Source organism: Hemitrygon akajei, chromosome 9 (assembly GCF_048418815.1).
Source record: "Hemitrygon akajei chromosome 9, sHemAka1.3, whole genome shotgun sequence".
Lineage (NCBI taxonomy): Eukaryota > Metazoa > Chordata > Chondrichthyes > Myliobatiformes > Dasyatidae > Hemitrygon > Hemitrygon akajei.
The window spans coordinates 63,654,304-63,668,564 of NC_133132.1; the positions used below are offsets into that span (position 1 = coordinate 63,654,304).

The 14,261-nt window shown below is 41.9% G+C and overlaps 2 protein-coding genes across 8 annotated transcripts in view; one reads left to right on the forward strand and one right to left on the reverse strand.

Moving 5' to 3' along the window:
* LOC140733181 (zinc transporter ZIP9-like) overlaps positions 1–3,529 on the forward strand; it is a 72,987-nt gene extending 69,458 nt beyond the window's left edge. For all 6 annotated transcript variants that reach the window (XM_073056160.1, XM_073056162.1, XM_073056163.1 and 3 more), the window contains one exon: positions 739–3,529. In XM_073056160.1, the coding sequence (XP_072912261.1) occupies positions 739–972 (234 nt within the window). In that variant the 3' untranslated portion in view covers positions 973–3,529. The remainder of the gene's footprint in view (positions 1–738) is intronic.
* A 1,149-nt stretch (positions 3,530–4,678) lies between these two features.
* The window catches only part of LOC140733178 (coiled-coil domain-containing protein 185-like), a 56,679-nt gene continuing 47,096 nt past the window's right edge, over positions 4,679–14,261 (reverse strand). For both annotated transcript variants that reach the window (XM_073056136.1, XM_073056135.1), the window contains exon 3: positions 4,679–11,521. In XM_073056136.1, coding sequence (XP_072912237.1) covers positions 10,570–11,521 — 952 coding nt within the window. In that variant the 3' untranslated portion in view covers positions 4,679–10,569. The remainder of the gene's footprint in view (positions 11,522–14,261) is intronic.

A 14,261-nucleotide genomic window follows, 5' to 3' on the forward strand; every position in this document is an offset into this window, starting at 1 on the left:
TTCAATACTGGTATAAAGATACTGTCTGTCTACTCTACCTATGCCTCTCAATCTTATAAACCTCTATCAGATCACCCCCCAGCCTCTGTCACTCCAGATAAACAATCTAAGTTTGTCCAACCTCTCCTTTATGTCTTACGCTCTACAATCCAGGCAGCACCCTGGTAAACCTCTTTTACACCCTCTACAAAGCTTCAATTCTTTTTATGATGGGACAACCAGACCTGAATGCAGTCCTCCAAATGCAACCTAATTCAAGTTTTATAAAGCTGCAACATAACTTCCCAACTCTTGAACTCAATTTGAGTAATAAAGGCATGCATGCCATATGATTTCTTTATCACCCTATCAACCTGTGTAGCTACTTGAACCCCAAGATCCTTCTGCACATCAATACTGTTAAGGGTCTTAATTGTAGGGCTGAATAAACATGCTGTTGGAGGGATGAGTTTATCAGTGACGTTGCAGCCCAATACTTACATGGTGATTATCAATTTTTTGATCATTGATTCAGTGCTAATCTCTAGGGCCAATTTATAGCAGACAATTAATCTATCGACTTACATATCTTTGGGATGTGGGAGGAAACCAAAGAACCTGAGAGAAACACATCTGGTCAAAGGAAGAATGTGCAATCTCCACATAGATGACACTAGAGGTCAGGATTGAACCTGGGTCTCTTACCAGCTTACCTCTGTGCTGCTGACTTCGAATGTGTTTTTCTTCTCCCCTCAACAGAGCAGTCTGGAATCTCTGCAACAGACCAAGGCCACCGGCATTGGGCTGCTCTTCTCCGCTGGAACCTTTCTCTACGTCGCATCTGTGCACGTTCTTCCTGAGGTCAGTGGGCAACATTCCCACCAGGTCACCAATGGACATGGCAAGAAAGGGCTGGGCTTCCTGGAGAGCCTGACGCTGATTGTGGGCTGTACCATTCCTGTTTTCCTTTCGCTGGGACTCCATGATGGCTAGTTGTGATTCGGACCACAGCTCTCATCTTCAGCCCTGCCCTACCCCTGCTCGAACTGCAAGGGCAGGGCAGCTCTGAAACAGCCCCCATTCAAATTCTGGAGGTGGATGCTGCAGGAAAATTAACATCTTGAAAAACTAACGGCCCGTGATCATCTATGTTAAGGTGATGTGGAGCACTTGGGAGAGCCAATGTATTATGTTGGAGCATAGAAGAAGGGGTCTATGCCCCCTTGTGCCAGTTAATAATCTGGAGTCATCACCACCAGTGCAGGAGAATTTGCACTTTTTCTTTACCACAAACTCTACCCCCTCTCTCTCACTGACCATCATGCACATTCTCACTATCACACACATACTCACCCCTTCTGATATCTGTCAAATCTTTAACAGGTACACAGAGAATGCTCAGGAGAGCAAAGCAGGTAAATGAGAGCCTGATTACTCCCTTGGTACATTTGCAACAAAGTCATATAGTTTTTACGAGTGACTTTTCCAAGCAATCTTTTCTTCCTTTCAAATAATTTTATCAGATGGACATCAGTGAGTGGTGGTAAGACACATTTAGTTGATGTCACTGGGGCCATGTGCAAGATCATTCATAGTCTATTTAGACATTGAATGTAAAAACACATCCTTGCTCTGCCTTGAGTGCTAGGATGGCCAGTGTGATGAACTATCAAGGAGGTAAAAGAATCCTGTAACAAACTTTCAGATGAATCTTTGGTGATGACCCATTTGTAGAACAGAAGGAAATGAACTATCATTGTAAACTCCACCAGGGTGGAGATGAATTATTGGTGGAGAAGTGCAGAGTAGGAGTTGTAGATTATTATGGCAAATAGAACAAGAAAGGGTGAGTGTATATTGCTGGAGTAATGGGAAGAGGAAATGAATTACTGGGGTAGTGGTGTGGGAGATGATGAATTAATAGGGTTGAGGAGGCATAGAGGAAACCAGCATTAACATTATACTGGTGCATTAGAACAAGTTCTGAGGAAGTTTGGCCCCAGTGGCATTTCTTAAGCAGTGCGATGTCTGAGATGTGCAATGAATGAGTCACAGCCTCGAGCTAGCTACTGTAACTGTGGCAGGAATATGAGAGGGATTGTTAAGTTTCTATCTCTTACTGGCTTGTCAGACTTGACTTTGCAGTCATGTGGTGCAAAAGTACAGTAGTTTGTTTACGAGCAGTAAGGACCCCTTCAGTAGGGAGTGGGGTTGGGCAGGGGGGAAATGAGCAGAATGGTTTTATTCTGGAGTTCATTGTGTATTTGCCAGTACCTGTTGAGACATTACACTCATTACCAATAATGCTCCGAAGATGTTCAGTCTCTTGAATGGGTAGATAATATCTGAGGCTTAACCTGTCAAATATTTATTGAACTATTTAAATTCTTAGATTGTCACTAAGAGGCAAGGAAAAATGTCAAAAGATAAATTTGAAACAGAAGAACAGTGCATCTTATTCCCTAATGTCCTGGCACAATGTTTGGAAAAGACTCTACAGGACAACATGTTTACCCCCATCTGGAAGATTATCCACTCATTCTGTCTGACCATTCTTAAAATTAACATTTAGCAGTATCACCGCACCGCCCCCCCCCCCCCCCAGTATTCAGACCTGAAATCCTGTGCCTTTTTAGTCCTTCTGCTGCCTGTGATTGAAATTGCACAATATCCAAGCTGCAATCTGATTGTTTTTTACTTCCTGTATACTTGAACGTCTCTCCTTTGACTGTTGCTCCACTTAGTAATTGGAGAGTTGTGAACTGGAGAAATTGAGAGAAAAGCGGTGTGTGAAGAAGTACAGAGCTGGGGCAGAACTGGGCGGTTAGAGTAGAGACTAGTGAGAGAGTTAAAAGGTACTGATAATCAACAGGCAGGAGAACAGCAGGCTGAGGAAAAGGAGTAGACAAGATTGTGTGTAACACACACAAAACACTGGAGGAACTCAGCAAGCTATGCAGCATCTATGGAAAAGAGTACAGTTGACGTTTCAGGCCGAGACCCTTCGTTGCCTGTACTCTTTTTCCATAGATGCTGCCTAGTCTGCTGAGTTCCCTTGGCATTTTGTGTGTGTTGCTCGGATTTCCAGCATCTACAGATCTTCTCTTGTTTAAGTTTGTGTAGCAGCACTGGGTGTCCATTTGTCTTCATGATCTAACAGGACTCTCCTGAGAAGTTATCTGCAGTAAGGCCTGCCGAAAGTAATGATTTAATCATACATACTGTCATCAGCTTCTTAGATGCTTGATAGAATCAGTGTAAATGCGAGTTGGTCATCTACCATTTGTAGATCCTGTTGCCCTTTAAGATGTGACTATTTCTATTAAAGCTGTCAATATTAATATCTTAATCTCATCAACAGTCGGTATTAGCCTCAACACAATTTTTACGTTCAGCTCTCAAGACCTAATGAAGATAGAGGCTGTAATATATTAACTTCAATTTAAAACCTATGATTAGAAAGCATAATGTATTATTTTAATATAGCAAGGATAAATGTGTTGAGCTGTTTAGTCATCTGTCCTATGTAAATAAAGTTATTTGATTCAAATTATTTGTACATGCATAGTTTTCTTTCAGAGAGCAGGTTGTGGTCCAGTACCACTGTACTAAGGATAGGTTCAATGTTTCAGTCTGTGCCTCAATCGTTAGGGATCAGGCTAAAATGTTGTCTTCTGATTTGTGCAGCAAAGGAGTTAAAATAGAACAATACTGCAACTTCCTCAGTTGGTCAGAGAGGGTAACATTAATGGTACAGGATGCTGGTTTGTTTTTGGACCAATTAAGGCAAGGTGAGCATTTAATCCTGACAATTGTCAAAGTTGAGTTTATTGTCTGATGCACAAGCACATGGCTGCACAGGTGCAATGAAAAACTTACTTGCAATAGCATCACGGTCACAAAGCAGCACTTATAATAAAAATATAAATTAACCAATTTTTACAATAAAGAACACAATTAGAACCAAAAAAGCCCATCTTAGTGGAAAATAACCAAAGTGGTCATGGTGTACTAAACTGTAGTGGCAGGTTCATCATTTCTGTGAGAGCCTGGTGAAGGAAGTCATTGAATTAAAACTAGAATGAAACAATTTTAATATAGATGAAAGTCTCACTCTAAGTAAGAACTGGAATTCGATTGTAAACAAGGTCGGACAGCAGAAACCTGATTGGGTGAGGACTAACCAGTCAGGAAGGTTAGACAATGAGAGAATATATAACCACCAGACTAGATATGCCTGGGCATCATCCCTGATGAAGCTGGCAGAGTTTGTCATTGAAACGTCAGTTAAAATGTATACCGTACCTGCTGGAAGCCTGAGAAGACTTTATTTGCTCAAAGCTTTGTTTGAAGAAGTATGATATCTCCATTGACACCTGTGAACCTTGGAACCACAAATACGTGAAGTGGAGAAGATGCATTTGGGATAATATTGAGAACCATGACTCTGAACTGGGAGCCAGAGCAGGCGTCCACCACTTTACACTTCAGCTATCCTTCAGCTCTCCCTCATCAGCCAACTCAGACCCACAGAACCAGAGTGGAACAAGCCACCCCCTGAACCCAGGCAGGTCACCAAAGAAATGCATCCCATTCCTTGCCAAAAAAAGGACACCGAGACCTCCATAATAATTTCAAACATCTAACAAGAAGTAAGACCAAGCAAACCTGCTCAACCAGGTTTACAAACAAGCAAGAGTTTTGATTAAGAATATTTTATTGAAGGTATTTTGTCAAACAATAATAAATGAAACAAAAGACAAAGTCAAACAATATTACAAGATATATAGAGGCACCAGTCCTTGATAAAAATAAAATTGCTTTAAGGAAAGCCTCGGTGTATAAAAATACCACATGACTTATTTAAATATAACTATATACATTGACATGGGAAATAAAGTCCCAATATTAGGAACAGAGTACTACTTTACCAAGGGCGGAGAGAGGGGCTATGGTTCTATGCACCTGATAAATCACCAAAAAAGGCCACCAGTTTAGTCTAGATGGAATTCCACACAGTGTTTCACAAGACACACGTAATAAAACAAACATTTGATTTATTGTCACCATAAACCAATGACTCCAATTGCACATTTGACCCCACCAGAACATGACAAAATTGTAGTACGACATAAACAAGAAATCCCTGTGGCCTTAAACGGCAAAGTTACTAGTCAGTTCTACAACTTCTCTGTAGCACCCAATGTATAAAACAGTCATGATCTTAAATTCAGACTAAAATTAGGTGAAAATTCTAATCTGTTTTAATAAAATGCATCTGACAATGTGCAAAGTGCTACTTGGAAAATCTAAAAAAGTCATTGTTAAATTAGCCATCTGCTTAACTAAACATTCCAATATTGTCACTCCCTCATTAAAAGCACCAACACCCTTGAAAGTGTTTGACAAAAATATGTACATTGAAGTGCAATATTATAGAGGCAAATGCAGCAGCTATTTGCATGCTACAAGGACTCACAAACATGTTAACATTAGATAGTTCTTAAGTTTCCGACTGTATTATTTGGGAGAATAATATTCAGGTCAGCAGAAGAATTTAATACCCAGACAATGGAAGATACAGATATCCTATGCACTTTCAAAAATGGAGCATTTCTACAATAAGATTTGTAGAACATGGGCTCAAATGGCTGGAGGAGTCAAATGCACAACCATTTGAGCCAGAGGTATCATTAGCTGATTTTATGATTACTCTCCATCTTAAATTCTACTGAGAATCCCAGGAATTGTGCTGATAGCTTTGCAAAAAGATTACCAATGCCACATAACATATAGAGCAAAAACATGCAACATGGGAAGTTTTTAAGATCAAATTCTTTCCCTAACAACACCACATGCAAATTTACTGAGACAAAACAAAAAGCCACAGGAGAATTTCAGGTACCTGGCCACCTTCCAGTCCCTGGCAGCAGAATGGTTCATGGCACAAAGAGGTCCTGATGAAAAGGAGGAAGTCAGTAAATGGGGAAAACAAGATAGTTTGCAGTTGTTTTATGGAACATTTTTGATTTCACGGCTTCAAAGATTGGACCTATATCATCTTACTACGCAAACTAGATAAAAGCCTGCGGGAGACAGGCGTAGACCGTTTAACACTTGTGCCAAATCACTATCACATATCCATCAGAGATTTGGTTGACCTTACTGTATCAGGTTCTGTTGGTAATTAATTCATATGTTGCAGTTGGAGTTCCTGCCCTTATAGTGGAGAGTCATCACTAATGCTACTATATCCTACAAAGCTGCAGTGAAACAAAAAAAAACAAATATGATTCTAAAGGATAAGAGCTTAAATGAAGATCAGATGGAAATTAATTGCATTAGTGGGTAAAATATTTGTTTTTCTTAATGGAATTAACTTTGTTCTCAACTTTATTATCAGTCTACTGAGTGCATGCTTCAGTTCCATTACATCTCACACATAGACTACAATTAAGAATCTAAAAGCATTTTGTGCATCAGGTTCACTGTGCTGATTTTTAGAGCTCCTGTCTTCTACTAAAAACAAATGGACACACAGTATTACATCACAAATGTTAGGAATACAAAGAATTTTCAAAGAAGCCAGAAACTACAGTAACCTCATGCAAAGTAGACATAAAGGCTGACTCATCAAAACATCTCTCAATGTTAGCCACTTCTGTTTCTCCAACTTCTAAACAAAGCCAAGTTAATGAAACTTCCATCAAGGTTCTACATAACAAAACAGTAATCTGTCTCTTATAGCAAATTTACAGCACAGGAGGTGGCCATTCATCCATCATGTCAATTCTAGTCAAAGAAGCAATTCAGGCCAAATCCACCTTGCAGCATTAGGACTGCAGCTATGCCGTTTACAATCCTTCAGGTACTGTTTAAATGTGATGAGGTCTCCTGGCTCTACTTTCAGGCAATGAGTTCCAATTCCACAACCCCTGCATGCAGAACTTGAACTTCCACGCTGTTAGAGAAAAAAATTTCCACAATTTTTCACCCAATTATTTTAAACAGAATGCCCCTGTTTTTTAACCTCCTTCCCCTCCACAGATGCCGCTCAGCCTGCTGAGTTCCTCCAGCAGGTTGCTTACTGCTCTTTATCTACAGATGCTGAGAAGTTTGCCAATGACATAAACCTTGCTGTTGGGGACAGGGCTTTGAATTGTGAATTGTGACGATATGAAAAAAAGTTGACTGTCAGATTCAAGGCAGATACAGTATAAGTTGCATAAACACAAAGGTACCATTTAAGCAAACTGTAAAGATTGAGCACTATTTAAATAATAATAGAAGGGTAATATTGATGTACAAAGGGATGTGGATCTCATCACAATTATACAGAGCTTTCTTGTGACCAGTTTAAAGAGAGTGTAAAGATAGTCCTCTACACTTGATTCCTGGGGCAGTAAGACCACTGACTGAGGACAGGCTGGACTCAAGTTCAGAAGGAAATCGCACAGAAATATATTTTTTAAAAAACAGGTTAGATGCAGGGAGGATGTTTCCTCTGATTGAGGAGTCCAGGACAAGGAGCCACAGTCCCAGCACATGGGACAAAACATTTTGGTCAGAGGGGAGAAATTTCTTCACCCAGTGTGGTAAACCTGTGGAATTTGAAGGTTGTAGAGGCCAAGTTATGAATATATTTAAGGAGAAGGCACAAAGTCATCAGTGAATGTGGAGAGAGAAACAAGAATACAGTATAACATTGAGCTAGACAGCCAGCCATGATCATACTGAATGGCAAAGCAAGCTTGAAGAGCCAAGTAACTGACTAATCCAACACTTTCATATTTCTGTGGGCAACTTCTCAATGAAAACAGATAGCAAAGGAATTTAACCCTTTGTGTGCCACAGAAGCCTTTGGACAACTTGGGAACAGAATGAATGATAATCAAGATTTCAAATTCAGTACACAGTTCATCTTTCCTAGGCAACAGTGATCCTGCCATACTATGCATTTCTGTAACATGGACTACTGCTAAAAGGCATTTGAAAGCAATGGAAAGGTATCACCACTACCTCAGCAAACTATAATTTCCTGGCAAGATAATCAAACTAATGCCAGCATCCTCTCCCAGCCTAGCACTTTCAATGCTGATGTCCTAATTATACTCAGATAACTGTTTTGAACAGATCACATAACTTACATGCCCAACAGTAGACATTTGAAACAGACGCTATACTCCAAACTCCATCATTGTGTGTGTCTGTCTGTCTGTCTTTGAGACAGACTGTCTTGTGTCTGTATGCATGTCTGTGAAACTGTTGTGTGTGTCTCTACAAGAGAGACTGGCGTGTGTTTGTGTGTATGTATTTCCCTCTGAAAGAGTGTGTCAATGCCTGTGTGTGTCAGAGAGAGACTGTCGTGTGTGTGTATGTCCCTATGAAACACTGTGTGTGTGTGTGTCTGCCTGCCTGTCTTTCTGTGTGTCTGTGTCTGCCTGTGCGTGCTTGTGGAAGAGTGGTGGTGGAATGACAACCAGGAGAAGCAGTAATGCACAGACTGAAGGAGCAGTAGGTGAGGGGATAGGCATGTGGTAAAACACAAGACTAAAGGAGAGACTAGCAATCAGATGTACAGCAGTGTGGAAGCTTTCAGTTCTTGCATAGCTTGACCAAGATCAGACTTCTGCAAAACTAAACCTGTCTTTATCTTCCCTTGTACACCATCACAATAGCTAATGACCAGAGAGTTACAAGAGACCACAGATGCTAAAACTCAGAGTAACAACCGTTTAGTTGGAGGAACTCACAGCATCTGTATGGGGTGAGGAGAAATTCTCAATGCCTTGGGTCAAAATCCTGCATCAGAGTTATGGGTGGAGGAAAGTACTTTGCAGATCAAAAGAACGAATCAAGCTTTTAGACAGGACCAAATTGGTCTACAAGTTCTAACGCAGAGACTTCAGCAAACATTATGTTGGCCAAACTGGGAGAAAACAAGGATCCATGAATATCAACTGGCTGTAAAGCGACATGACTAAATCTTCCTAATCTCTACCCACAAAGATCGAAAAGGGCACAAATTTAACCATGCAGCTTGCAAGAGAAGCGTGGTTTTCCACTAAAAATTCTGTAAACGAACACGTAGACCTCGATCCTATTTATGTCAATTCCAGACCACACCGCACAAAGTTCACCACGCAGCCAACCAACAATAAGATTTCCTCCCCACATCACAAATGGGTTTCTGAAATGACAATCACCTGATTGAAAAGTATATGAAGGCCAATTACTCAAGAGGACACACCACAATCAACAGGTCACTGACAATGTCTCCTTGCATGGGGAACGAAACTTTGCAAGTAAATTGCCTAGATCGGAGAACAACTCAACCCAACCGGGAAGAAGGAATGGTCAGACCAGGGGTGATTGCTAAAGAGGTGTGGGTGGGTAGGGGAGACAAGAGGGCAGGAGTGGAGTTGGGACACATAATAGAGGCAGGCAAAGAAAGGAGGATGGAGCCAGGAAGTGGGTGGGGAGGGGAAGCTGAGGGTGAAGGTAGAGACAGTTTTGGAGGGTAATAAGCAGGAACACAAAGGCTACGAGTATTGGAATTTGACCAATAGGGTGATGATAGAGGAAATGATTAGGAGAGAGGTGGAAGGGCAGGAAGAACCAGAACTATATCGGGAAAGGAAGAACTAGTGGTTGAAATGTGTGGGTAGTAGGTGGGTGAAATGGGCAAGGAGATGGAGATGGACGATGGAGTTGGACCGTTGGGGAAGGGAACAAACAGAGGAACATAAGGAGTATTGGAAGGAGACAGGAAGAAAGAACACATTCTTGCTCTCTCTCTCCCCACTTCTTCCAGTGCTCCTCAGGTCACCCTGTTTGTATTTTCTCTCCTCACCAAAGCCCATCCCCTTCCCTATCTGGGTCAATCAGTTTGTCATCCTTTAAGTCCGCCACAGTCCACCAATCACCTCTGTCGTCTGTCTTACCAGCTCCCCCTCCTCTTTATAGCAGTCATATTTACCTCTTCACCCTCAGTCCTGATTCAGGTATTCAAAATGAAACATTGATAATTCCTCCCTCCCATACACATCCAACAGATACTTCTTAACCTACTGAGTCCCTCCTACAGATTGTTGTGCCAGTGACCGAAACATTGCACAGGAAAAGAGTTTAAATACCATGAAAATGACATCTCTTATGGATAGCCCAAAGTTCACAGATTTTCCTTCCTGAAAAGCAATACAGGAACTTGCTCTGTGGATATGATATCAAATCATTCTCAAGTAAAGCACTGTCTAGTTGACAATGGGGCCAATATTTTCTACAGCTTCAAAACACTCATTTATGAACGTGGTCATGAAAATGCCTCAGGAATTTTCACTTAACTGTAATCCTGCCACATATCAAAATTCACAGAAAACATCTTGGAATAGATCCCCAGAATATTTAACTTCCTTGAGAAAACTGATTATCCCATGGTCTACAATTAATCAGTACACAAGTGTCCATGTTTATGCCTTGTCTAAAAGTAAAATTTTCTCTTAATTTTCAAAGCCCAAAATCATTCCCTTTACACAGGAACATATCTATGAAGGAAAATTACCATTCTAGCTACTTACTCATTTTCAGATATTAATATGCTATCTTTTTCACTAAGCTGGCCCAAAGCTCAGCTTCCATAGCCATCTGATCAAAAGACCGGCTGTTGATATGCTCTCTCACTCGTTCCCTCATTTGGAAGGCTGCCCTGGCAGCTTGACGGGACTCCTCAATAGTTGCTTCCTTTACTTTCAAAATTTCCTCAGTTCTCTTGTCTTTCTTCTCAATAGTTGCTTTCATTGCTTGCCTGTATACTTCCTCCTCCTCCTCAACCCTTTTTTTGATCTGCTGGTGGATCTTCTCCTTTTCTGATCTGCTCTTTTGAGCCTGCAGGACTTTATTCTGGATGCTCTTCAACACAGTTTTCTGGGCTTGTTCAATTTTAAATTCAGAGATTTCAGCCAACACTTCCTTGCGTTCTTTCTGCTCCTGTTCTAGTTTTTCGGCCTTTAGCTTGGCTTGCAGTATCTGGTGTTCTTCCTTAATTGCCTTTTCTTTCAGCATTCTTTTTCTTTCTTCCACCAAATGTTTGTGGTTTTCCTTAAATTTTAAAAACTTTCTCTCTAGTGACATCCTCACCATCAACTCCTCAGTTTTGGTCAGGTTGTCAATCTCATTTTTCAGCATCATGTGTTTCAGCTTCTCATGCTCATTCTCCATTTTAATTTTATTCTGGTTGCTCATTTCTTTCAGAAGCCGTTTCTGGGCGGCTTTTGACAGCTTTGCCTGTAACTCCTGTACTTCGTGCTCTTTGCTATCTTGCTTGATGGCTTCTGTTTGCTTCCACAATTGCTTCTGCTGAGATTTACGCATTTCAGCTTCATACTTAGCTTGATCTAGTTTTTCCTTTTTTTTAATTTTTTGTGTCTCAGCTAACATCTTCCACTTGTTTTCTTTCAAAATGACATCCTTCTCTCGGAGTTCGGCCATCTGTTTTATTTCCTGCTGTATCTTGAACTGTCTCATTTCTTGCTCTTTTTTCCACCTGTGAATGCAAGTGCACCGTTTTACTAGAGGATCCGCATTAATATAGCATCTTTCATATTCCAAAGAATTTTTATTACAAAAAACGATTACAATTCAAAAGTTCTTGTTATGCTCTGAATAATGCACAAGATCCTTACATCTTCACATCTCTTTAGCAGACAAAACAACAGTCCAGTATCTCACCTAAAAGATAGTCATAGAGCAATGTAGCAGGGATAAAGGCCCTTTAGCCCAACCAATATATGCTGACCGTGGTGTCCACTTTGCTAGTCCCAGTTTCCAGCATTTGGCTCAGAACTTCCATGTGCTTTTTAAATGGTTCTACTGAACCTGCTTCAACCACTTTACCTAACACCTCATTCCATATCACAAATAAGAGAAAGTCTGCAGATGCTGGAAAGCTGAGCAACACACACAAAATGCTGGAGGAACTCAGCAGGTCTATGAAAAAAAAAAGTACAGTTGAGACTTTGGGCCGAAACCCTTTGGCAGGACTGGAGAAAAAAACGCTGAGGAGTAGATATGGGGAGAGAGAAATGCCAGGTGATAGGTGAAACCTATGAAGCGAAGAGCTGGGAAGTTGAATGGTGAAAGAGACAGAAGGCCATGGAAGAAAAAAGAAAGTGGGGGAGGCGATGGGCGGGCAAGAAGATAACATGAGAGGGGGACAAGGGGACAGGAAATGGTGAAGGGAGGGGGTGGGTGGAGTCATTATTGGAAGTTTGAGAAATCAATGTTCATGCCATCAGGTTGGAGGCTAAGTGTGGCCTTATCACAACAGTGGAGGAGGCCATGGAAGGACATACAGAATGGGAATGGGAAGTGGAATTAAAACTGGGAGATCCTGCTTGTTCTGGGAGACGAAGCGTAGATGCTCAGTGAAGCGGTCTCCCAATCTACATCACCGATACACAAGAGGCCACACCAGGAGTACCAAATACAGTACATGACCCCAACAGACTCACAGGTGAAGTGTCACCTCACCTGGAAGGACTATTTGGAGCCCTGAATGGTAGTGAGGGAGGAGGTGTAGGGGCAGGTGAAGCACTTGTTCCGCTTGCAAGGATAAGTGCCATTAGGGAGATCTGTGGGGAGGGACGAATGGACAAGGGAGTCACGTAGGGAGCGATCCCTGTGGAAAGCAGAAAGTGGGGGGAGGGAAAGGTGTGTTTGGTGGTGGGATCCAGTTGGAGGTGGTGGAAGTTTTAGAGAATTGTGTGCTAGACATGGAGGCACCAATGCAGTCATCGATGTAGCATAGGAAAAGTGTGGGATGGTCACCAGTGTAGGCTTGCAACATAGACTGTTCTATGTAGCCAACAAACAGGCTGGCTTAGCTGGAACCCATAGCTACCCCTTTTGTTTGAAGTAAGTGGGAGGACCCAAAGGAGAAATTATTTAGAGTGAGGACAAGTTCCGCTTGGTGGAGGAGAGTGGTGGTAGAGGGGAACTGGTTGGGTCTGGTATCCAGAAAGAAACAGAGAGCTTTGAGGCCTTCCTGGTGGGGGATGGAGGTGTACAGGGACTGGACATCCATAGTAAAAATAAGATGATGGGGTCCAGGGAACCTGAAATCCTTGAAAAGATCAAGACCATGTGAGGTGTCACAGCTGTAGGTGGGAGGGGACTAAACCAGACTGGGATAAAACAGGGTCGAGGTTTACAGATATGAGTTCAGTGGGGGAACAAACTGAAACAATGGACAAGCAGGTTTGTGGATTTTGGGTAGGAGGTAGTAATGGGAGGTGTGGGGTTTGGGAACTATGAGGTTGGTGGCAGTGGATGGGAAATCCCCGGAGTCGATAAGGTTGCTGATGGTGTGGGAGACAATGGCCTGATGTTTCTTTGTAGGGTCCTGTTTGAGGGGTAAGTAAGAGGAGGTGTCTGAGAGTTGGCGCTGGGCCTCAGCAAGGTAGAGGTCAGTTTGCCAGACTACAACAGCACCTCCCTTATCTGCAGGTTTGATGATGAGGTTAGGATTAGTGCGGAGGGAGTGGAGATAGAACCTCTACTTTTGGGGTACCTAGGGCCAACTTGTGTAGCAGAACTCTTGATGGATATGATTAAATATTCTCATTTCAGCATGATACAGCAAAAAAGCACAACTGCTTCCAAGGTCAGTACAGTCAACAAGGATGTCTTAATGTGCTTAAACAAACTATCGCTGCTTAGAAGTGATGGACGCAGTGCTGATTGTGGATGGATCCCAGGTAGGAAACGTGTTGCAGGTCAGGGATACAAGTGCGTTTAAGGAAATGGGGTTTTAAACTCCCAATACTGACTATCTTGCTGGCAAACGTGCAGTCTCTGGTGAATAAAATAGATGATCTCTGAGCTAGGGTGCTGAATCAGAGGGACATTAGGACCAAGTGTGTCCTTTGTTTCACGGAATCCTGGTTAACCCCTTCCGTACTGGATGCAGCGATTCAGATCGATAGGTTTACTATACACTGTTAGGATAGATCTATAGAGTCTCTCAAAAGCAGAGGTGGAGGAGTATGCCTCATGATCAACTCTTCTTGGTGCACAAATATATCAGTGCTGTCCCAATTCTGCTCACCAGACCTGGAATATTTAGCAGTCCTTTTTACCTACCGTGGGAGATTTCCGGGATCATTTTGGTAGCAGTATATATTACACCTCAGGCCAATGTCAATCAGGCTTTAGATGATCTGAGCAATGGGATCAAAATGTACGAAACAGTGCACCCTAATGCCTTGTCCATATATTCTTGTTCT